This window comes from Salvia hispanica, chromosome 3 (genome assembly GCF_029641045.1).
Source record: "Salvia hispanica isolate PSC_SH4W2 chromosome 3, Shi_PSC_v1, whole genome shotgun sequence".
NCBI lineage: Eukaryota > Viridiplantae > Streptophyta > Magnoliopsida > Lamiales > Lamiaceae > Salvia > Salvia hispanica.
The window spans coordinates 54,767,226-54,792,297 of NC_142694.1; the positions used below are offsets into that span (position 1 = coordinate 54,767,226).

Here is a 25,072-nt window from a genome sequence, read left to right on the forward strand (position 1 = left end):
CGCTGGCCGATGCGCTCGCCGATCCGCTCACCGTCATTGTAGGCTGGCGATCGGCCAGCGCATTTTTATTTATTATTAAATTTTCGAAACACTGTATAAACGCGATTTTACTGTCATTTTCATTCGCACCACTTGTTTTAACGAGTTTTCTCTCTCTCTTAATTTCTGTACAAGAACAATAAAGCGAAGTAGATCACAACAACGAGTCTACTCCAGCGACGAGCAGAACTCAAACTCCCATGATACCCGCATGGGCGGAATGGGGGTAGATGGGCGGCGGGTACTACAACATGTACCCTTGGCAGCAGATGATGCCGCAGGGTGGCGGGCAGGGGCTACCGGGCATGCAACCCGATATGCAGATGATGCCCGGTTGGGGAGTCAGGATGCAGATGATGCCACAGATGATGCTGGGGTGGCAGACAGGGGTGCAGCCGGTGCAGCCCATGACGCCGGGGGGAGGGTGGATAATGTCTATCGCCCCACTCTTGATTTTTTGACTGCGTCTTCCCACACATCGACCCCAGTGGAGACGCAATTCACTGGAGATGACACTTTCTCCATAGAGGAGTTATTACCGGGCGTTCGATTCGGAGACACTCCCATTCAGATAGTGAGAGTAGGTCAGGGGCGGGGGCAGGATCAGGGCGCACCGAAGAAGAAGAAGAAGAAGAAGAAGAAGAAGAAGAAGAAGAAGGGGAAAAAGGTGGTAGGTGAGTCGTCGCAGCCGGCTGATGACAACGGTGCACGGAGGAAGTGGACGGAAGATGAGAACGTTGCGCTGGCCAAGGCTTGGGTGTCTGTTTGTGACGATCCCCTCGTTTCGAACAATTAGAGGATCGTCAACATGTGGGCTAAGATTGCACCAGCCTACCGGAGGAATTGCCCGTATAGGAAGGTAGGCATACACCGGGGAGGAGTGTCGGAAGGGGTGGGAACGAATCAGGGTTGCGGTCTACCGATTTGCGGGCTTATACACCAACGCCCTCCGCATGAAGACCAGTGGCCAGACTGACGAGGACTGCAGGAGGATAGCGGAGAAAGTCTTCCCTGTGCGGGGGTTGTATAAGGAATTCACCTACTGGAACTGCTCTCTGTTTCTAACGGATTCCGAGAAGTTCCGGGCGGGTGTCGATGCTGGCTGGCCGAAGAAGCAGCGGCTGAACTATACCGGTAATTACAGCGGCAGCAGCGGCGGTTCCCACGACCTCCCCGAGGATGTTCCAGATGAGTCGTCCCCTCCATCCTTCGCTCGCCACACTCGCTCAATTGGTCAGAGAGGGCGCAACGGGCAGCGAGGGGAGTCGTCCAGGGGTCCCAGGAGGTCCAGTCGGCATCCCCCCCCCCCCCCCCCCGCTGGCAAGTCGGCAGCCGAGCTCGCCTTCTACGCGCGTCAACAAACGCGCAAACATATGCACAAGATCTTCTACGAATGGAAGGAGGCAACTGACCCCGAGGAGAAGGAGTTTCTTCACTCAATGCTCGAGAGTATGCGGGTCGATTTGGATACCTTCGCGGCATAGTTGGGGGGATCAGGTGCAGGCTCAGATGCCGGTGTAGCCGGGGGCGGCGAGGACGGCGGCTACGGCGACGAGGAGTAGAGTGGCGCGGTGGCTCGTATGTGGAAGCCTGGATTTTTTTTTATTATGTAATTTTTTTATTTTTTTTTAGTTAATGTACTTTTTTTATTTAAATAAAATTAACGAATTTTTTCCGTATATGTGTCGTAAATTTAATTCCGTAAATTTAGTTATTTTTTAATATTGTTGATGACGTGGCTAGCCTGTGGCTAGCCTATTGCTTGTCAAGTTACTTGTCCTGATGATGTGGCAGGAGGAATTTTAGTGCTGGATGATGTGGCATGAAGAGAAACAGGTGGCTAGCCTATTTACCATTGTGGATGCTCTAAGGAGGAGGATACTTCCATGGACATGTCACTTTTTTTTATCTACTCTCATTTTTGTTTTCTATAGTCACAAAAATTTATTCATAGCAATAGTGGACGCTTCTAAGCCACAGCTCACATTATTTTATCAATTGTTGGCACAAAATTTTAATTGAATTAACCCAGCTCCCTTTTTCAAGTCAAAACCCAATCTTAATTCCAACTTTTTTTTTATTCTCTCACGCACCCAAATCCAAATACCTCCTTCATCAACCCATTTTCTTCTTCTCTGCAGGCATTCTCTCAAAAAATAATTAAAAAAAATGAAAAATAGAAAAACCGGAAATCCGACGGCGCCGCGGCTCTGCGGGCCGTGCTATAAGCCGCCGCGGGCACCAACACTGCTCCTACCCACCCGCCCCCCTCTGTGCATTGCAATTGGGCGCTGTGGCGGAGTCAGTGGCCGTCGGGGTCCTATTATCGTGGTTACCCTTATGCCGTTGGCGTGTTCACTATATAAGAATTAGGCAATTCTTGATCTAATTGGGGGAATTATGGTGTTCACCTTCCACTAATTAATTATTGGGGGCCTTACAATTGAGGTGGAGTCTGCACTATTCATGCGAATTGAGAAAGAATTAAAATCTTGCCTAATAGGTAAGATTTGTTGTGCATTGAAAAACACACCAAGAAATGGACTTGGTTTTACATATTTGCCCAATTTTCCATCTTCCACTTGGAAAAATAAAATTGTCAATCCATAATTCTATTAACTTAAAGTCTTTATTTTATGGAGTATAATATTTGGGCCAATTCTAGTATAGTAAATAGGGGGACATAATTATATATGTACCCAATTATGACTCAATTCTTGAAATAATTACTTCTTCCAAATCTTAGAAATGGAATTAGTTCATAGTGAACAAGCATTTAATATTTTAGTTTTCTTCTTAGAAATGGAATTAGTTCATAGTGAACAAGCATTTAATATTTTAGTTTTCCAACTAAAACACCCCAATTTATTCCATCTTTTTAGCTCCAACTCCAACTCCAAATTTAGCCATAATCTCAAAAGTTAGTTAATTGGATTAAGATTTCATATCTTTGAAGGACTTTTTGTAACATTCTTCGTTCTATCTTAATTTGCTCTCCTTGGATACCTTTTGAAACCTACCCATTACCCAATCTCCACATAGCATCTCAATAGATGTTAGCAATACACGCCCTAATCTCACATTCTCACTTAGCTTTCTCTCTTGAAACACATGCAAACCGCACACAAAATCCAACAGCAACTTACAAATTCCTTCTCATATTTTGATTGATTTATCAAAACAAATGGTGCAATTTTTTTACATGTTTACAAGTTTGTATTTTGTTTGACGGATTATAAATTGTTTCTCTTGTGAATTATCATAGCCATTGTTTCTTTTGCGAATTATCATAGCCAAAAAAATTGTAGGTGTTGAATTTGTCGTGTTTTATGTAAAAACGATGGAGTTTTGTTAGAGAATGTTTTTGAATAGGTTGGTGTTCTAGAATAAAATGGCTACAAGGATTGTAAGTAATTGTCGATGAGTTGAGTGCTAGGGAGGAGATGAAGTCGGTTATTACAAAGAGCATGACATCTTAGTTGTATAAACCATAGAAAATTTTACTCGTCAAATTTCATTTTCTAGATATATTACCGTAATAGGGTATGCCTGCATAAATGATACTCGTAAACCGCAAACTTTCTCGACTTCATCCTGACCCGCTACCTGACTTTTTATGGGTATCAAATACCTTAGTACTATAAAATGTGTGTCGGTCCAGTTATATATATTTGTTGGCACAAAATCAGGCTAGGCCCAATTCCTTCTCATATTTTCTCACTGATTTTGGTCCTTTTGGATGCGCTGTCACGAATTTGTGGCCTTGCCTTCCTTCTCTTGGACATAATAGATATTTTAAGAGAGTTAGATTATGATGTAAAAGTGAGTGAATAATAAATCTTATTAAAAGCGCCTAATATACTTGGAAAGTCCGGAAAAGAATATATAAATATACAGAGTATATTTATAAACCCAAAAGAGTAAACTCAAACCATTCGAGTCGAAATAAAAAATGAGTAAGAACATTACCTTGGCAGTCCGAATTAACGGAACCAATTACCCGTTATGGTCGAGGCTGATGAAGATAGCAATCGGAACCAGGAAGGGATATGCCGATATCCCTTCCTGGTTCCGATTGCTATCTTCATCAGCCTCGACCATAACGGGTAATTGGTTCCGTTTAGTCGGACTGTCATGGTAACGTTCTTACTCATTTTTTATTTTGACTCGACTAGTTTGGGTTTATCATCGTCCATCTTTGGTTGTAGGGTTTGGGTCTCTCGCCAATTTGGTCGAGAGAGGTATATTTGGGCAGTGATGAATTTTTTTTTGAACCTGGCTCTGATACCATGTTAAAACGGGAGTATAGATTTTCCATTCAACTTGTCGTCGTATATCATTCATCAAGCCCATAGGTATAGAGATCAATACATATGGTAAATATTTATCCTAGATCCTATATGGTAAGGATCAATTATAAACAAATTACAAATCAATTCCACTTTTTATATCACGCAATTTTTAATTACAGAGGTTACACATTCAATTTTGTATATCGAAATTGTGTAATTAGGTCAAAAAGGTTACAAACTATGTTGAAATAGAACTAAAATGTAGTATTAGTTAGCTTTTAATTAGTTAGTTTAGCATTTTATTGGACATTTTATTAGTTAGTTCTAGCCTATATATAAGGCATTTTGTTGTGAGTTCTTGTTAACTTCTTCTAAAATGTAGCAAATTTCCCTTTTTCTTCTCCAGTCTCTCTATCGAGAAAGAATTCACAATTTTCAACAAACTATCAACACTACTATTCACTGTTTTAACGTGTAACAATGCTAGCATCGTTTCTTTCATTTTTACTGTAGCACACAAGCTAATGTGAAAAATTGACTATATTTTAATTGCCTGTATCTGATCAATATTTATCTCTTGTGATAAATCATAACAATAAGGACCTGTTATTTTTTATCATAAATATATCAGGGTAAATGAGGGATAATATAATTCTCTTCCTTTAAAATCTTCATATAGTTTTCCTTAGTTTGCATAGTATGAAAGATTATTTCAGTTTCCTTTCTTATTCATCATCCGTAAAAAACCATGATGCAGTGATAATCGTATTCTATATTCGAGTGAAGTGAACATATGCAAAATTAGAAAGTAAATCTTTATTTTTAAATAAAATTGTTAGTACTTTATATGCCACCAACCTGTTGAAAATTATTAATTTTGTATTCAAAGCGACTATATTTGGAATTCACAGGTACTCCGTACTTTATCTAAAAGTAATACATATGTAAATTATAAACCAAGCATTACTAACATTTAATGAACACCTAAAATTAATGCAAAAACTCTTCAATGGATTGAAAATTTATGTTCAATAATAAGCATATATTGCAAAATACTATGTGAATTGTGATAGAGTGTCTCCTAAAGCATGATATTAAAGTATTGATAGGATTAAAATGAATTTTACGTCATGAGAAAATAATCTAAACCCAAAAATAAAATAAATCGAAAATTACCTAACATTATGAGCAGTAAAAAGCATGAAGCAATAGAATTTCAGTTCAAAGGTCAATATTCATATTGCGTATGATCTCGTTGTTCTCATACCAAAATCATCTTAATTATAATAGCGATTCTTAACCCAAATTTAAAATTGGTGACAAGTAAATATGTAATGATTGCAAATGTTTTGTGATAAAATATGGTTTGCACAAAAGTCGTAGGTGTAAGAAATGGTCCTTCCAATGTCTCTTATCATTTCCATTGTTTTCAAAAATTTCGCTTCATCAACACCCCAAATTAATTTTCCGATTTCAACACACATCCCTTTCCTCTCTTACTCCTCTCTTTGATGATTATTTTGACTTACTCAATCCTCAGTACACTGTCCCTCTCTTATGGTCCTTCACAAAAATTAATTACATTTAATAACACTACTACTATATATCAACATATATCTGTCAACTTAAAATAGAAAGAAGCTCTATCCAAAAAACATGTAAATTGCATAGATAATCATTGAGATCCTAGTACAAGGAGTACATTATAAAAAAACATTACTTAATGACACTTTGATCATCAATTTTACACACATACCAACAAAAGAGGGGTTTAGCAAAAAAAAAAATTTCAGGGTTTGGAATTGAAAATTGCTCTACTTTGTTGTTGATATGCAACCCTAAATATAAATATACCCTATCAATTTTAATAAAATAAAATCTCTAATCATGCACTATCAATTAACGTATCCTCCAAAATCTAATTATGCATGCAAAATTATCTTCTTCTTTTTTCAATTTCATTTTTTCCGTATATATACTAAAAGTGGCTCCACAAGCCATCACTGCCGAAAATCTCCGGCCACTCTTCGGGCGGTGGCGGCGACGCCAACCGAGGGGGGCTAACGAGCATCCCCTCGGCCATATCCACGAGCAAATTAGGCATGTAAAACAACTCCTCCTCATCAACATACGCATGCATTTCGCTCACCATTTTGGCATCCTCCGCCGCCGCCGCCTCCTCAGCGGCGGCGGCCTCCTTGGGGCGCATGAGCTCGGCGGCCCCGGCGGCAGCGCGGCGGATATCGGGAGGCGAGGAGGAAGCCGGGATGGGAAACGAGGCGGCGTGATCGGGCAAGTTCAATGGGACATGGGCGCCTTTGAGGGCGAGGGCGGCGACGTCGTAGGCGGCCGCGGCCATCTCCGGCGAGGGATAGGTGCCGAGCCATATGCGCGTGGTTTTTCTTGGCTGGCGAATCTCCGACACCCATTTGCCGCTGCGGCACCTTATTCCGCGGTAGATAGGATGTTTTCCCGAGGTCGGGGAGGAGGCCGAGGAGGAGGCGGCGGAGGAGCTTGTTTTGGTGGCTTTCTTTGGAGGGTCAGCCATACATGGAATCATGAGTGAGTCACTGTGTGTATAAATATACTACTAGTCTACTACATACAATTGTAATGGTTGAATTTTGAGTATAATATACTATGATTGTTGAGTGGTTGATTTATGGAAGAAATTATAAGAGAAACTATATATATATAAGGGAATAGGATTGTGTCGAAAAAAAAAAGAACCCGTGGGAAATTCGTGGGTAAATTGACGACGTGGGTGGAGACAAGCATAAAATTAAAACACGTATTGTAGCATAAAAAGTGAGCTAATATTGAGCTGTTTGTTTACAGAGGTCAATACCTTTCGTTTTCACCTTATATCTCTGAAAATGAAAAGAATAAGGTGCAAGTGTAATTGTATGAATTTTATGATGAATAGTTTGTTGGGAACGACCGCTAACTAGCAGGGTTTTCTTTTTATTTGTTAATTTCTTGTTTTTCATTCTCATAAAACGTGGTGAGTTGAATTGAAGGGAATGTTACCGGTGAATTACTATAGCTATATTTTGACACTTTGATCACCTATGTCTTACTTGATTATCTTAGTTTGACTCTTAAAATGTTAAGGTCCAAAATATTTGAACTTTTATAAACATAAATTAAGGTATATATGATATGAGAGGTAGGCAGCGGGATTATGATCAATGTCGAACTAATTACTAGTGTCAAACCGTCGAGCCCTTCATTTTTAGTTTGTGTTAGTTCGTTTTAGAACATTATGATTACAAGGAGTTCATTTTTAGTTTATGTTAATTCATTTAAGAACATTGTTAGATAATAAAGAGTTCATTTTTAGTACTCCATCCGTCCCAAGATAAGTAACCTACTTCTTTTGGGCACGGGATTTAAGAAATAGTATTTAAATAAGTTAAAGTGGAGAGAGTAAAGTATGAGAGAGGGAAAAGTAGAGGAGAGAAGAGAGAATAAAGTAGATGGAGAATAAAGTAAGAGAGATGACTTTTTGCTAAAAATGAACTCCGTGTCATCTAATAATAAAGTCTGTATTGGTTCGATGGTTCAACCAGTGTTTTAAAAACCGGTTTGGACCGGCCGGTCAGACCGGTCCGGCCGCGAACCGGTGCTCATGCCGGTTCGGTTCACCATATTGGGCCGCCTAGAGGTTGAGCCGTTTTGAACCGGATGAACCGGCCGGTTCGACCGGAAATCGGGAACCGGTTGAACCGATTTTGTGACATTTTCAGCTTTTTTTCAAAAATTTGTGTCCTATGGGATTAGAACCATATACCTCATATATATAAGTCCAACTCCATTACCACTCCACCACTTCAATTGTTGTGGTATAATAATAACTTTAATTATTCTTAAAATCAATGAATAAATTTTCATTCATTCTATGATTAACTATTATTTTTATAAATTGATTAATTCATTATAATTAATTTTAAATAAAATATGTTAATTAAATTTAAGTTTTAACTATACTATCTTCAATTAAGTTTAATAATATTTTATTTTTCACTAAATTATATAAAAATATATATGAATTTGATCAAAACTACATTTTATTATATAATAAATTTGGTATATTTATAAAATATATATTTAATTATATATGCTACAGTAAAACAGTTCGACCAGTGATTGGACCGATCCGACCAATTGAATCGTGAACCAATAGCTTCACCGGTTTGCTTGCCAGTCCGATTTTTAAAACATTGGGTTCAACATTAGGAATGTGTTATGCATATATCACAACCCGTAGGCAGGGCCCATTTGCAAGTAATGAGCTAGTGGCGTTGGATTAATCCATATTTAATCAAATTATGTCATATTTCTCTTGATATGGAATATTTTCTCGACATATATAACCTTATTTGTATCTGAGGGAAATAACAAGTAAGCTTATAGTCTGGGAAATAACAAGTAAGCTTATAGTGTGCAATTAGCACATCAAAGGCTTGATTTGATTGTAACAAAAGTATTTACTTCCTCCGTCTCCGAATAATATGAACAATGGGTTTGACACGGATTTTAATAAATAGGGGAAAAGTAAGAGAGAGAGAGAGAGAGAGAGAAAGGGTAGTAGAAATAATGTTAATGGAAAGTAGGGTTAATGTAATGATATAAGTTGGTAATGGCAATGATAATGATATAAGTTATAAATAAAATGATGCATAGGACAATGTGTTGTTTGACTTTTTCAAAATTAAAAAGTTCATACTTTTCAGTGACGGATGAAAAAAGAAATAGTTCATACTCTTTGAGGACGGAGGGAGCATTATTTCAAAAGTATTCCTCCAGTCCTATTAAAAATCTTCGTTGAATATTAAGAAAAAAATTGATTAAAGTGCTAAATGTACAACTAGTAATTACAGTACTCCCTCCGTCCACGAATAGGAGTCCTGTTTTTCCATTTTGGTCCGTCCACAAATAGGAGTCCCGGTTCATAATTACCATAAATGGTAAAGAGACCTCACATTCTACTAACTCATTCCACTCACATATCATATAAAACTAATATATACAAGTGGGACCCCTATTCCACTAACTTTCTTCCACCCACTTTTCTTAACATTTCTTAAAACTCTCGTGCCGAATAGAAATAGGACTCCTATTCGTTGACGGAGGGAGTATAACAGAACTATTGAAATAAGACAACTTAAAAAAATGGGGTGAGTAATTTGGAAGCGAAACACATCCCGTCATCAAAACTCAGAAAATCCACACTTTAGATCCGATCCCTCAAACAATTTTTTCTCGAAAATATCGATTTAGAATTGATGATGTTGACTGTAATCTTGAAAGTTGGGGTGGTTAAATTATAATTTATTCTAAAAATAAAATAAAAATAAATGAAACAAAATCATTTAAACATAGATAGGGTAAATAGGAAACCATTATTATCTTCTTAATAAATTTTAAAAATATTATTTTGGATTGTGTTTCCTTTCACCATCAGCAATAGTAATCAATGCAAACAAGGGAGATGAGAGGTGTGAGAAACTGAATCCCAATTTAAGCTTGGTTTCACTCACTGTCACAACTCAATTTGGGTATCTAAAGGTGATAAGAAACCACCCAGCATAAATTATTGAGACAGTGTACTAAATTAATACGCCCCATCCACGAAAAATAGAACACATTTGCCATTTTTAGTTATCCACGAAAAATAAGACACATTTAAATAATATACATCTCACATTCCACTAACACTACTTCTCTCTTACTTTTCCCTTTTTCTCTTACTACTAATTATTTGGACTCACATTCAAGTAATAACTTCTCTCTTACTTTACCAATTCTACATTAAAATTCGTGTCATTCACAAAGTGTCCTATTTTTTTTAGACGGGAAAAGTATAAATTTCTTACAAACTATAGAAAAATATACTACTCCCTCCATTCCATAGTATATTAAAGAGCAAGCCGTCAGCCATTAATTTAAAACATATTCACACATAAGAAAAACATTAATTTTTATTGAGCCTTTGCATTCAAAAACTAAGCCTAGTAAGTGATTAAAAAAGTTTCTACTCGTAAATACAAAGAAAATTAAATAAATAGTCACGAGAATTTCACAATAAAAACGAGAACACAAATCGTGTCCAGCACCATAAAATGGGTAACGCCAACAATAGTAGTACAACATTAACAAATTTAAGAAAACACCTAATTTTCCTATCAAATCATCAGACTCATAGACTACATGGCACATCTTATTTTTCATCTGTGAGTTCCCATCATCTTATCTATAGGGGAAACAACATGAATTTCCCTGCCTACAAACAACTTACAGAATCAGCAGCATCCTAACAAAACTTATGGCACTTGTGGGCTTGATTTCTTCCCACTAGAACCCTTTAAAAATAATTTCACAACTCCACAACCCAATATGCCAACAAAATGAAATAATGGAAATCTAAATTCAGACCAATCACTTTTGCAAGATGTGTACCGAAGTTCAAATTAGCACATCCTTGTGTAGAAAACCAATTTCCCAATGAAAACGACGATACTGCACGAATCCAGTCACGATGTGTCAAACTTCAAGATCCAATAAGAAAGGTACTGGAAATCATCGCCCAAATGCATCCCCAGCTGAAAATGCCTCCAATAATTAGTGCCAAGAAAACAGCAGACCAGATGACAGGAATGACAGTGTGAATCTTGCAAGACGGCATACAATGAAAACTCTCCCAACACAAGGATCATTGTAGTTGATACTTCCGTAGCTTGTCCTTCACAGGTGGCTCCAAAGCGGACATGCATTGTTCCCATGCTCCATCCTTGAGCATCTGGCAACATTTCAAGTAAGCAGTGAGTCGTCATCAATTCGTTCTTCCACAAATTACAAATGATCATTAACAACATCCTCTCCAACCAAGTATACTTTCCAAATTCTAGAGTGGAATTTAGTCACAACTAGCGGTATAATTGATCAAAATGCCCCAATTCAATTCTTTAAACGAAAAGAAACAATCTAGCATAGGAATTGAAAGTATCCATAAAAAGAACTACTCCACTTACTTGTTTATACCCATGCAACACCTGGCATACTTCATTGTGTAGGTCCTCGCTTCTTATTTCCTGGGAACATAACATAAAATAAGAAAAGGGACTTGTTGCATATACCACACAAAGAACTAGTGAAGCATCACTTACATGCCAACTAGCAATTGCCTTGCACATGAAAACCAGTGAATTTAAGGCCCCTGATGGATTTGCTCTAACCTGAAACCAATCAATAACATGTCAAATCATGCTACAAAGTAAGTCACTGTTAAAATACCATGGGCATATGAGAACATAATCCTCTTACCATTGCACACAAACCTCTGAAAGCATCTTCCTTCTCTATGTCATCTCGTATCCTAATTTAATTCCACAGAAACAAAGGTTATCAAACTAGCTTCGAAATGAAGAAATTTGAAATAATCATGAAACCGATTAAAATTAATGAACTTTTATACTGCATAGTTTACGAGTGTACAAGACAGACAAGTATTTTAAGTTAAAACTGTCTGCCAAAATAAAAGGAGATGTATTTCCTGCAGTTTTTCCAACAAGATGTTCAAACTCTCATTTGCAAATATATTATTGGCCTTTACATCACCTTCTCTGGTGATGCATTAGATGCAATTAACTTAACCCTTACTGTTCTTAATACATTGAAATGCCAAGTCACACCTTGATAGAGAAAATTCAAGTAGTCAAAAAAAAATAAAAAAAATTTGATACAAATGAAGAGAACTTACATGGACAAAGCAATACACCAAGACTGCATGAAATGCTCCATGTGAGGTGAGACAAGCTCGGGGCACACCCATGCAAGTCTTCCAAGTGTAATTGCTGTATTTTCAATGAGTGATTTGTTGAGGCCCTGGAATATTAGCATAAACAGCATGAGAAGAGCAATTAGACATGCTCTCCCACTATAATATCACTGATTCCAGGGCATTAAAATTGAATGGACTGGCCAACTGTGCGCCCAACGAAAGAAAGAATCAAGGAACGGTGGTTACCTCAGGATGTTGAAGTATTAAGACCAAGGCTGATACCACAGTCAGAACAACTGGAGACATCTCCTTGCGAACCTGAAGTTAAAAAGTTTCAACTAAAAAATGTCAAGGCTCATTAAAGATATGAGGAGAGAGTTCTTTCTGCCATTCAAAATAATGGGGTCCTTTTTGGTATTCACAGAGACTTGTTAAGAACAGGCTCACAGACTAGACCACAAGAGATTCAGTGAAATTGAGAAAGCACTGGAACAAAATGCTGAAGAACACCAAATGCATCAAGATGGGAAGAAAATTACAATCAGGAGGTGAAGGATCTAAATGCACCCACAGTAAACATGCAGATACATGCTAGTGCAAGTACTTCCTCTAGAATAGCAGAGTCGCACTGCAAGGCTTCACGAATCACTTCGTTGTCAATAGTTATCGGCAATCATTTTTCGCATGAATATGATGTCATCTCATATTCCTTTTTTTATATGACAAAATATTATATCAGGAATGTTTACGAATAAATTAAGAGATTCTGCATCATACCTAGGAGATTATTCACATTTCTCAACTTTTTACAGTATACACAAGACAAGGCTTGACACTATGCAAGAAGGACGATACCTTTATTGCTAGTTCTCCGATTGCCCAGCATGCATTGTTGGCAACAGATACTGTTTCCTTCAACTTTGGGGGGTTCTGATGAGAGTGAAGGTAAATTGAATCATTAGAAAGGAAGGTCTAATAAAACAATAGCCAACGTAACAGATAAATTATTCTACTTACCAATTGCTTAGCAGAAACATCAAGGAATTCAGCTAATCGTGGATGTAAATGAACTGGACAGACCTAATCATATCATCAAAGAAAACCCCGTTGAATGAACGCCCCAGCTAGGGTAGCTAGTTGGACCAGCACAAAAAAAGAATCATTCTCAACTTACTCTAGCAAGGTCCCCCAGCAGTGCAAAAGCACTTTGCCTGACATCATAGGCATCATCCATACAGCATTGCAGCAGCAAGTCTCGTAAATTACTTTGTGAAACCTAAAGAGATAAAAACATAATTAGTAAAAATGATAATATGAAATTTTGAGCCCCACAACAAAAAATATACAAGAAAACAGATGTTATGAAGAACTCATTCACATACTTTTATGCTATTTTTTTCACGTTAGATTTCAGAACTTGTAACGTAGCAAGTAAAAGCTGAAGTTTGCCACAGCAATAACAGAGTTCAACAAAGAACAACTCAAAGTAGTTGCCATTCAAAAAAACGCGTATCCAATAAAAAATCAATGGGAAGAATATAACGCTATATCACTCAAGTGCAAGGGGCTCCACACAATGAATAATTCCCAAAAAAAAATTGTAAAACAAGATGAGTACGCGGTGCAGTATCACAACATTAGGCATTATCAGGCAGGAGGAAAATTACCAAACTCTCTATGCCAGGACCAAGACCCTCAGTAAGTCCAGAGAGAAGATCCAAACAGCAAACTATGAACTCTTTATCATATGGTGAGCCAGCTGAAATAGGATCAGCCTGAATGGAGAAGTGCAACTTTTAGAGTATTCATTGCAAGAAGAAAAAATAAGTACAAAATTTTCGTCAATAACCTTAGTGTAGCAAGAGATTACGGGAGAAATAATCAATTGTAAAAAAAGTCAAGTTGATTCAAAGGTACCCACTCTATTAAACTGAAATGCATCAGGCACTTTCTAACTATTATATTTGCACATTTTCAAAGCAAAAGAACCATATAGTTCAATCCCTTACTCTACAGATGATTTGTATAAGTTTGATCTCGTGCATAATAGAACAAAGCGGAAAGAAACACTAAATCTAATGAAACCACTACATGAGGATCAGGGGCCAATATTCAAGTAAATACTCCCTAAGTAACAAGTTACATGAGCTAAGGACTCAGTAAGCAGGTATATATTACTAATTCAAACCTTTGCCAGTTGTTGAGTCTGGATGATGCTTATACACCTCTGATACACTGGTTGAGCAAACTGCAAAAATCCAGTACCCAGTGCCTGAAAGAGACCATGCTATTCAGTTTCTCTTGAGTATATTGTCCCAGATATACTCAATTCATATAGTTTTCCCTATTTGCACAGCAATAATTGCAAAAATTTAAATATATTTTCCAAAGAGATTACAGTTTACCTGTGCTATTGATGTAAAGCATTCCAGCAGTGGGAAAAGATCTTTGTCAGAGTTTGAAAGCTGCTGCCACTTTGTAATCAATGGGGGCATCAAGATTTCAAGATATTTAGGCTGCATTAGAGTGAACACATTTTTCCTTATAATGCTGAACAAGGGGGAAGACGTAAATAATACAATTGTAGTGAACAATCATGCACAGCACAGACCTGATTCAGTTCCCCTCCAACAGCATCTGCTAATGTTCCAATGGCATCATACACAATTCTGAGATTCCTCCTCTGTGAACAAAAAGGCGCTCATGAAAAAGAAAAAGAAGAAAGAAAGTAGCAGAAAAAAGGAGTTAAATATGCACTGGTAAAGTTACAAACACGTATTTGACTAATAAGAAGTTATGAAGCTTTCTACCCAATAACCACATAACTGGAATAAAGAACATTCAGAGGAGGAGCACAATGAACCTGATATTTCCCAAAGGCACACATTAAGTGTTGCAGAATGACATCCAGTCGTGGTACCAACTCTTCCGCAGCTTCCTGAAATTTGAAGAGAAAAAAGAACATTACAGGGAAGAAAGAAAAAACAGTGGAGTATATGAATCAATAGTAACTTCAATATGACTCCATTTACTAAAAGCTTCTTAAAAGACAAATGTAGGCAAAAGAGACCTCTTCAAGTGTCGCAAACGCTGAACAAGCAGCTTCTTGTACCCTCTTATTATCATCCAATAATCTTCGTAGGAAACCCGTCAAAACTTTCTCAAACTGATCATGACCTTCTCGATGTGCAGTACCCTACAACAATTTCCAATAGAGTTCAGTTTACATAATGGAAAGAAGAGAGATTGATAAACTCAATAATCTCATCATGGGCACCAAATGAACATAAAACCAATTAAGACGAAACAGAAAGCCACAAAACATATTGAAAAAACAATAGAACACTGATAATCTTGAGCAAATCGACTATATGTCTCCAATACAAGGCTGATCAGATGACGAGAGGTGAGCAAAGTGAATAGCCTCACATGGAAATATTTTTCCCCAATTAAAACACCTTCCCAAAACAATATCCATTCCAGGAAAGCAGAGAAATATCCCTAATACAAAAGCACACCAACTCCAAGATGCTTCTTGACTGGATGTGAAAAGCAAGAAATTACAATAACTTACCTGAACAATATATTTGCTGAAACGTGATAGTGTCCAACAAGAGATGCTCCTTATCAGAGGATACTTGTCATCTAAGAGAGGAACAAGAAATGCAATAATCTGCAAAAGAATTAGACACGGATGTATCAAGGAAAATTAGATTGGGGGAAAATACAAAGGTATACTATTCATCATGGATTGAACTTTTGAATAAAACAAAATTAATGAACCAAAACCACATTAAAGGTATCAATTCCTTAAAAAAACAAAGTAAACAACACAACAAACCAGGATCATTATACACATGCAAGGCCCATTAGGAAAGAGCTTATATCAAATGAAGAAATAGACAGATAGACAGCATGCACTGAAATTGGCATGATAGGAGGGAGAGGAGGATATGATTGAAATTACAAGCAGGAACCAAAAAAATTCAACTATCAACTACAGAAGCCTTTTGAAGTAAGTATAGATATCTATCTCAGTGACACCATGAGAGATTAGATTATGTAGCTAATTTGCAAGATCACCCTGATAAAATGAAACTACTCTTACGAATCCAAGGGATATGACTTCCATTCACAACAGTACATCTGTTAAGCCTTTCATTGCAAAAACATCTTGCAATTAAAAGGTTGGATATTTAAACTCCTTGTGGGAGTGGTAATAACATACATTCGAGCCCTCTGGACCTGAATGCTGAAGCATCATGCCAAAGCCTTAGAAGTCTACTGTGATCCAGTTTCCTTCTAAGATTAAGATGTACATTGCAAATTATTTCTATTAAATATAAACCTCAGTACATTTACTTTCTTCCCTCGCTGTTCTAGCAACCCAGTACCACAGATATCCACACTACCAAAAGTTGCACTTATGTACTATGCATGCAATCGCAACAAAAAAAATGAAAGATAACATTAGAATATGAAACATTCTACAGGAAATGTAATCTACTGAGGTTCGGCACTATATCTCCAGAAAATGAGATGTTACTAGCACCAAATAACCAGCGAATATGCTCGGGTGGAACATGAATGCTAGGAGCTTTAGGGAGGAGACAGACATTAGAGAAAGGTTGAAACATGCCTCATCTGTTTACCTTCTTGGGGCAGAGAAGAAACAGCAAAGTCATCAATATGAAGAATCCAACTGCATTTGGCCAGGTTTCTAATGAGCTTACTTTACTAATACCTCCGTCCACGGAAATTCTTGTTTTTCAATTTTGGGCAGTCCAAGTTTTTTTTTCTGTAATGAAGTGGGTCCATTTTCCACTAACAACACTTCAACAAGTTTTTCTCTCTATCTCTCTCTTACTTTACCCATTTGGCATTAAAACCCATGCCGTACACAACCAAGACTATTTTTTTTGGACAGAGGTAGTGGTAAGTAAAAGAAACATATATATTTTCTATTCAGGGCATGAGTCATATATATTTATTCACCAATGGACGAATTGGAAGTTATGCATGCAATTAAGAACTTTAACAAACATAATGCAAATGAATCAAATTTATAACGGAAAGCAGCTAGAGCAGGCTTGAAGTGTTATCCAGCTTATGCTGGCAGGGTAGTAGAAACATAAAAGGAGGAATATAAGTGCTACTGCAAGAGGGGCTCCAACCAATTCAGCTTTATGTTAGTCGATAAACAACAAGCAACTCTTGATAGACAAAGCATGACGCATACAACAACAGACGCAACAAACAAGTTAAACTCTGGATGAAACTTAAAAGAGAACAAATATCAAAGAACTTCCAGGCGCACAAAACGCAGCCATGTGTTAGAAACATAATTAGTTATTAATGCGTGTCAATGAAAATTACCTCAGATAAATGTGGATAGAGGCCATTAATGCATCCCTCGCCTATGGCACCAAAGGCTAAAACGGCAGCTTCCCTATCTTTCCAGGCTTCATCACCAGTAGCAGACAACTTTGCCTGCAAAGAAAGCCAACCACAATTTCGACAAAATTGAGCAACAGCAAATATGTAAACATCAATAGAAAAAAAATATGGCAGCAGTATGTATCCACTGTTTTATTCTCATGCCACGTTATGTTTCTCATCAGCTCCCATAATGGATACAGAATAATATTGGACTTTATAATTCAATATAACATTTGTGCAATCAAAGGATCAATAAATTAAAATTGTCAGAGTGAGTCCACCTATGTGTCCTGCTAATTGTTGTTTTTGGAACCTTTCATGTCCAGCAACTAAAAAAAAGCAACTGAAACACTTGAATCTTCATGAACTTTTACAGCTTTATACAGTTGAGAATGTTATTTAGTGTATCAGTACAACATTTTTTGAAAGCCTCCACCATTTAAACATCATTTAGCAAAGAATTACATATAGAAAACTCCATCAGGATTTGAAATAAAATTTTAAAAAGAAATAACAACAATCTCAACCATCAATGATGAAAGGGAAAGTAACCAAAAAGGAAAAAAAAAAAGAAAAATAACAGGAATACAGAAAATCTTTCACCAAACATCATTACCTGCACAATGGGCATCAAGGTGGGCAAGATCTCATCTCCAAACACATTGGAAATGAAGTCCAGAGCAGCTGCACTGCATTTACGTAAGTTCCACACATTTACAATATCATCATCCTGAAATCACAAGAAAGAAAGCACCTGTTGAATATACTAAACAAAAGACTTGAAAGGGGCACAAGTAAAAATATGAAGAAATAAAACAACTTAATGAATTATGAATCTGTATATGTATTACTCCCTCCGTCCCACTCTAAGTGAAGCATTTCTTATTCGACATGGGATTTTACGTGGTGTTGTTTTGTGAGTTCAGTGGAGAGAGTATAAATTAAGATTTAAGAGAGAGAATAAAGTAGAGGGTGATGTTTCTAATTTAAGGAATGTGCCACTTAGAGCAGATATCTCAAAAGGAAAATGTGTCACTTAAGAGTGGGGATAGAGGGAGTATTATTTAGAGTAGAAGGGTTAGCAAGCCAATGCCAGTCAAAATGTTCAATTGGTACTAAATGATCGCAACCCCAGACTTGAGCCTACTAGATGACCACTCCTAAAGTTACTTCAATGTTTATTTTCCATATTTTTCTTACTTGTTAGTAGTTAGTAGTTGTATAAGCATGGTGTGTTGGGTTGTGTTTGAAGTCATGCATTTGTGTTTTGGTTTCCTACTTATGTAAGTATAGGGTTGGAGTCAACATTTATGATCATCTCAGAGAACTTTGAGACGACAGATTTTTTGGGAGGCTACGATGTGAATATTTTTCTCTTTCTACAAGTTCCGTTCAGCACAGTACATTAATTTGTTTGATTTCTTCTTTTCTCTCAGTTGTCATTTGAATTTACCAATTCAGTCCAACTTGCCCTTCCACCACATTTATGATTCAAATGGGCTGCATCAAGGATTTGTTGGCTGAGATTGCACTCTACTAAGTAGCTCAGCAAAATCAATTAGTTGAACAAGACTGACGTCTTGAACAACTTATCATGTCTGTTCTCCATGGCAAGGCCTGAAAGTGGACACAGGGCCCAGAGTCGATTTTCCTAGACAATTCAAACGTTCACGTAGGCCTACCCTTAATTGCAATGGATGGCATCTCCCTACAAGGGGGTCAATGGGTGCTTAGCTATTGCTAGGAGTTAGGCCCTGCATGTGTGATTTTAGTTTTCCTTATTATCTAAGTGGGAAGGTTGGAGCAATTTACATTCCCCTCCGGAAACCAAAAATTTGTTATTATTGAAACCCTTTTTGTCCACATCGACAAATTTGTGGTCTTCACTCATCTATTAATGAGTGGATAACCCTCCCCTTATTAGGCCTTTTAGGGGGGTGGGGGGGGAGTAGCCCATTTCTAACATGGTATCGAAGCGGGCCCAAGTCAGTGATGGGTTTCTTTGTTGCAAGTGTGGGAGTCCGATGACCATTCCGGCCCACACATTGCGGGGCCGTATTGAAACCCCTCTCTCCCCCCCCCCCCCTTCTCTCTTGTCCCACATCGACAAATTGGTAATCTCGACTCCTGTATAAAAGAGTGGATAACCCTCCCCTTATAAGGTGTTTTAACAGGGTGGGTGGCCTATTTCTAAAAGTTATTTTGGCAACTTTCTTGGACAGGCTACTTATGCACCTATAAATTTTAGACTCTGTTTCTACCACCAAAACCAATGAGAAATGTCATAATTACCTCATCTTCCACATCCTCTGATCCATGAAAGCGAGATGCATGAAAGCGAGGCTTCAGATCCTGCATTTATTAATTTCCTCAGGAACATGTCGCATATCAAAATGCTACATCCAAATGGAACAGTAGGAATTGCAATATAACCTGCTCTCTGTCTGGAAGAGATCCATCCTCCTTCAAAAAGAGAAAGAGTGAAGAGAAAACAAACAGAATTAATTTCAATAAATCAATAAAGGGTTGAAAGAATATTTACAAAAAAAAACAATAAGAATAATAAGCGAACCTCAGCTTCAACAATAGATTCATCATCATCAGAATATGCCATGTTTGAAAGCAAAATCTGTAGAAGTAGGGTGGCATATTAATGAAATGAATTGGTAAAGCAAGCTATTCAATAGAGAGGACTGCATCAAGCATGAATCGTACTGGAAGAAGACGTGGTAAAAACTCTCTCAAGTTTTCAGGAGGCAATTCTGCTTCGCAATAAGCAGACCTGTCCAATGAAAATAAGGAAAATAAGTACAAAAACAAAGATAGATCTCAACATCCACGAGTTAATTCTCAGAGGAGACAAAAAGATAGTGAAAATAAGGAAGATCAAAAACAGCATATGCATAGGAAACAGATGGAAAAACTCTAGTTCCTGTAATTATATGCAAGAGATATATACTGCTAAACTTATAGCTCACACCATTAACGTGATTTACTATGTCGTATGCACTACAGATAATTTTGTCATGCAGCAGAAAATAATCCCGGAAGCTAAAGCAAATATATAGTCAGTGCAACTTCAAAACCTTCAAAACCATTTAATAAGATTTTATGAAAATTTCTGATCTATATACACTAAGGCCCTTCTTGGTGTGATAGAACTAAAACTTCAGCCACCAGAGAGAATCCCCGCTAGAAAGGAAGCGAGAAAAACAAGAACATGGATTGCATGACCACCTATTCATAGGGTAAAGAGGTGACTCAAATATTAAATATATATCAACTTCATCTTGCTTTTCCCTTTCTAACCATACAGAAATACTGTTTTACAGTGAAATAAAGTAATCTAACAAAACATCCAAACTAAATCAGGACATGAGCTTTTCAGAAGATTGGAATTTGGATTCATGATCGAAGAAGTCATATAAAGCAATCATTCATTGAAGTTGCAGAACTCTTTAGTTGAGATATAGAATAGCTCAATATTCCACAGAAAAAAAAGCCAAACTTGGTAACAAATAAAATGACAACATAGCACATCATAGATTTCTAAATGGTTAGAGCTATAAAATATATCTTGAGAGCAACTATATACCAAAATTCACAGGCTTCTAGAGCCACTTCGTCATCTTGGTCTTTGTTGACTACCAACATATACTCGATGACGTTCCTTAAATGTGGCTGCAGTATAAGTTTGAAATGGTATCCAGAACATCAGCATAAACATTTTTGTGAATACAACAGATATATTAGTCAAAATCAAAAAGTATTAGCAACTTAAATTTAAAGATTAAGGACATTTTAAACTATACATATCTATACACATTTGAAATGTATTAATTGAATTACACACCTCCAATACAGAAGAACGAACTTCAATTAGCTGAACAAACGCAGCACACACCTGTGTAGCAAATGTGCGTCAAAAATCCAGTTATTAGATAGTAGATATTGGTTAAAACCTGGATAGTCTCATAATAATGTATGAGCTACAAATAATTGGGGCAACATGGCACACATTTTTCCAAGAAACCATACAATACAGAAAGGATCTTTCACCTCAACAAATCCTATGCTCAGTTAATGTGAATAAATACAAAAGAAAAAATGTCTAGATTGTCGAACATGAGATGCAAAAGTTAAGACATGGAACAAGAGAAAGAAAGGCAACAGGCAACAATTGACAGATCCCATCAGCTAAATCAGAAACAAATGCATAAACAACAAAACTTTATAGAGGAAATAGAAGTGAAACAAATGTATAAACAACAAAACTTTATAGAGGAAATAGAAGTGAAACAAATGTATAAACAACCAATGTCTGTACGACTGTTTTATTACATTGTTTGCCACATATCCACACATTATTAGCATTGAATTACAACAAGTTAGAAATAAAAAATAAATAAATAAGCAAAGAATCTTACCAGCTTCCGCACCTCCGGAGTTGGATCATTAGCAAGAAGAAACAAACCTTGTAAATATTTATCCATAGACACAGATAGAACCTGCACATTGGTCACAACAGCTTTTTATAACATTTGAACAGTAGCTAAAGAGACATAAGAAACTAATTTTTCCGAATCCAAATTCAACTGCACTCACAGTAGGCATTAGCATAACATACTGATTCACCGAACCCAAAGCAAGCTTCCGTAGTGTAGCATGTGGTGACTGGAAGAGCTGTTTTTGCACAAATGACATACAAAATGAACCTTGATATCATAGGTTAAAGTGTCGATGGACATAGGAAGGGAGGGACAGCAAGAAAAGCACATCAGGCGAACCTGAAGAAATCTAGGAATAAAAGCATTAATGGGCCGTTCAGATAATCCAGAAATATCAGAATCTAGCACTTGGGGAACATCTTCACAAATCTGCATTGAAAGACATTAAATTAGAGCATTTGTATGTACAGAGCTACATATTCAGCTTCAGGATTATTTTCTCAAAACAAGTCACTGAGTCAAAAGGGTGAGGTCTCTCATCCCAATTCCCAAAACAAGAATGCTGAAGATTACAGAAAGATTATACGCAATTTTACAAAATATGTTCAGCTCTTTATTCTTCCAATGCAAGAAGAATAGTTTGAGAACAGACAAAGGAAACCAGCATGAAAAGTATTACTACCACTGCAAAAGATACCAGGAAAGAAAATTCCAACATAATATCTTGCATCATTCCGTTTTACATCTTATTGGGGCAAAGAGATACAGAATGGTAAAGTGTGATAATTCAGATAATCCAACAAAGCAGAATGAACTTATGACATAAAAAAATGATAGAAGGAACAAAAATGAAACAAAGACAAGTGTCAGAGATACTGGCAAATCAAGAAATTATACCTTAGACAAAGCATCCATAGCACCTTCCATATGATTGACATCATTACTATCCAAACACTTTACAAGCGCATGAAGCAATTCAGGCCACTCAGCAACTCCCCCAATCTGAACAAAAGTACTAATAATGGTCCCAGCTGTAGACCTAATTTGTTTATCAGCTGCTCCCACACAAGGTAACAACTCCAACTTTATATATTGTTGATTTGCAGGTGGCATGGTTTTGAGTGCACTTCTAAGGTTGTTTTTCAGAAGCAGGCCAGCTGCTTGCCTAACCTCAACTGAGATTCCCTGTTATATTACATTTATGTATGAGTACATTGACTGAGGCAACACAAGTTCAACACCAACAGCTATTGGACACAATACTTTATTATTAGCAGCTTCTCAACCAACACCAGCTAATCAAAAGTTATAACTATCCAGGAGTTATATAGTTCAAGCAACTACGCTTATCCTAACCAAATTTGGACCTCACACGAAAGCAGTTGTTTTTTATACATTATTACCATGTCAGTTCAAAAGAGATGACTTGCTTCCACAACATCTTCCATTGATTGCATTTTCAGTTAAAATTAATGGTATTTTGTTTGATTTAGTAGCACAACTTTCTGAAAAAATGAACGAGGATAAATTACAACAAACTAACATTAAGTTATTACGCTCATTCTAAATCCCCACCAGAATATGAAGTCAGTACTAACTAAAACAAAACAATGAAACGCCACAACAGGCGAAGTTTTAGCATTATCCTACAACCGATGAATCCATAAAGCCCTAACTGGTAGAATTCCAAAAAACAGCCTTTTTAATAATGTGACCCCAAACCTAATCAATTCCATGTATAACTGGACCGAGCAAGTAACAGCAGTCGTAAGCACAATTCCAGCCATAGTTTAAAAGCAAAGTCAATGTTGAGAGTTAAGACGCAAATCAACCTCCGCTCGCGCGAAAATGAAGGCGAGATAATTATTGAAATCGGGGAACTGAGAGTAGTGCTCCAGCTTCTGCCAAATCGCAGACTTGTCATCGGCGGTGGGAGCCATCTGCTGCTGTAGAAGCCCACAGATCTCCCTCAGTCCCTCCTCCTGCGGCACCCACGCCGCTGCTTCGCCACCGGACGCCATCCCTTACTACTTCAACACAAAAACTAATCCCGTTTACCAAAGAAAAGACTGAATCAAAAAACGGATAAAAGTGATCGACACGATATTTGGAGAATAAGAAAGAGAGAGAAAGACGAGAAGCAGAACCAACGATGAATTTTGAAGGCTCTGTTCTCAGATGAAGAAGAAGAAGGAGAAGACTGAGAAAGATTTGCGTTTTTCTTTCTTCTTTTTTTTTTTTTGGCTTTGAAGAGCCTGGATCGAGTGCGGGCGGGTGTTGGGGATACTGTAGAGAGAACCAATAGGGGAAATTTGTCGATTTGAAAGTGGGCCCGAGAGCAAGTGGGCGGTGAATAACGGGGAACAAAAAAACCAGCCACAGTTGGCTTACTTTTTGGAATAAAGTCTCACACGATGTTCATATTTTCTTTGCAAGAATAATAATCTAATCATTATTTTTCAAACAATCAGATGATGTTATAATTTAAATTGTCCTTGGAGTATGCATAATTACACAAATCCATATAGTATTTTTTTCGAATTTTTTGTATTAAATACACTGTGTTTCATACTAATTTTGTTTATATGAGACATAATATTCATGATTAGCAGTATTAAGCTTGAAATTTTGTTTATGATATTCTCAAATCATTTGCATTCATAATTATATATTTTGTTAATAATTTTGAAAAATCGAGTACATCCCATAGTTATATATTTTCATAAGGTATCTCTTGTAATATTAATAGTTTTTTTTAATATTAAATAACTTATTAGTGATAGTTTTTCAATATTCTGGAAACTGAATTTGTATGTCAACCGAGAAAATTACTAGTTCATGATTAAAATATTGTAACAAATATATAAATATATGTATTAAGATAATAACAGCATCTTATATGTTAACGAATAATCCATCGATATACTGCATGATTTTAAAATCGGGATGTTGGAATTTTGCCATGTGTCGCTCGTGTTGCACCCAAACTAAAAAGACAGTGGCTTATTGGTCATTTTTACAATGGAACAATTATGGTAAATCCGTTTTTTTTACGTGCAATCTGATTCTGT

General features: G+C 37.0%; 1 protein-coding gene and 1 pseudogene across 2 annotated transcripts; both read right to left on the reverse strand.

Moving 5' to 3' along the window:
• Window positions 1–5,973: 5,973 nt before the first annotated feature.
• LOC125216914 (ethylene-responsive transcription factor ERF026 pseudogene) lies at window positions 5,974–6,994 on the reverse strand (annotated as a pseudogene).
• Window positions 6,995–10,411: 3,417 nt separating this feature from the next.
• Window positions 10,412–24,216, reverse strand: LOC125213889 (transportin-1-like). Of its 2 annotated transcripts, XM_089068369.1 has the most exons (30): window positions 23,834–24,216; window positions 22,899–23,186; window positions 22,341–22,430; window positions 22,159–22,236; window positions 21,981–22,061; window positions 21,407–21,457; window positions 21,149–21,234; window positions 20,269–20,335; window positions 20,126–20,182; window positions 19,987–20,016; window positions 19,846–19,905; window positions 18,170–18,283; window positions 17,491–17,604; window positions 15,689–15,787; window positions 15,185–15,310; window positions 14,978–15,052; window positions 14,726–14,797; window positions 14,520–14,630; window positions 14,303–14,386; window positions 13,782–13,889; window positions 13,289–13,390; window positions 13,132–13,194; window positions 12,970–13,044; window positions 12,361–12,432; window positions 12,094–12,218; window positions 11,658–11,709; window positions 11,501–11,569; window positions 11,366–11,425; window positions 11,022–11,133; window positions 10,412–10,936 (listed from the first exon to the last, which is right to left on the reverse strand). In XM_089068369.1, the coding sequence occupies exons 1-29, from the start codon at window positions 24,020–24,022 to the stop codon at window positions 11,047–11,049; spliced, it is 2,685 nt and encodes an 894-aa protein (XP_088924495.1). In that variant the 5' UTR covers window positions 24,023–24,216; the 3' UTR covers window positions 10,412–10,936; window positions 11,022–11,046. The 2 variants fall into 2 exon arrangements, with proteins under 2 accessions (XP_088924495.1, XP_047970631.1); XM_048114674.2 differs by having other exon boundaries at window positions 10,412–11,133.
• Between the last annotated feature and the right edge of the window lie 856 nt (window positions 24,217–25,072).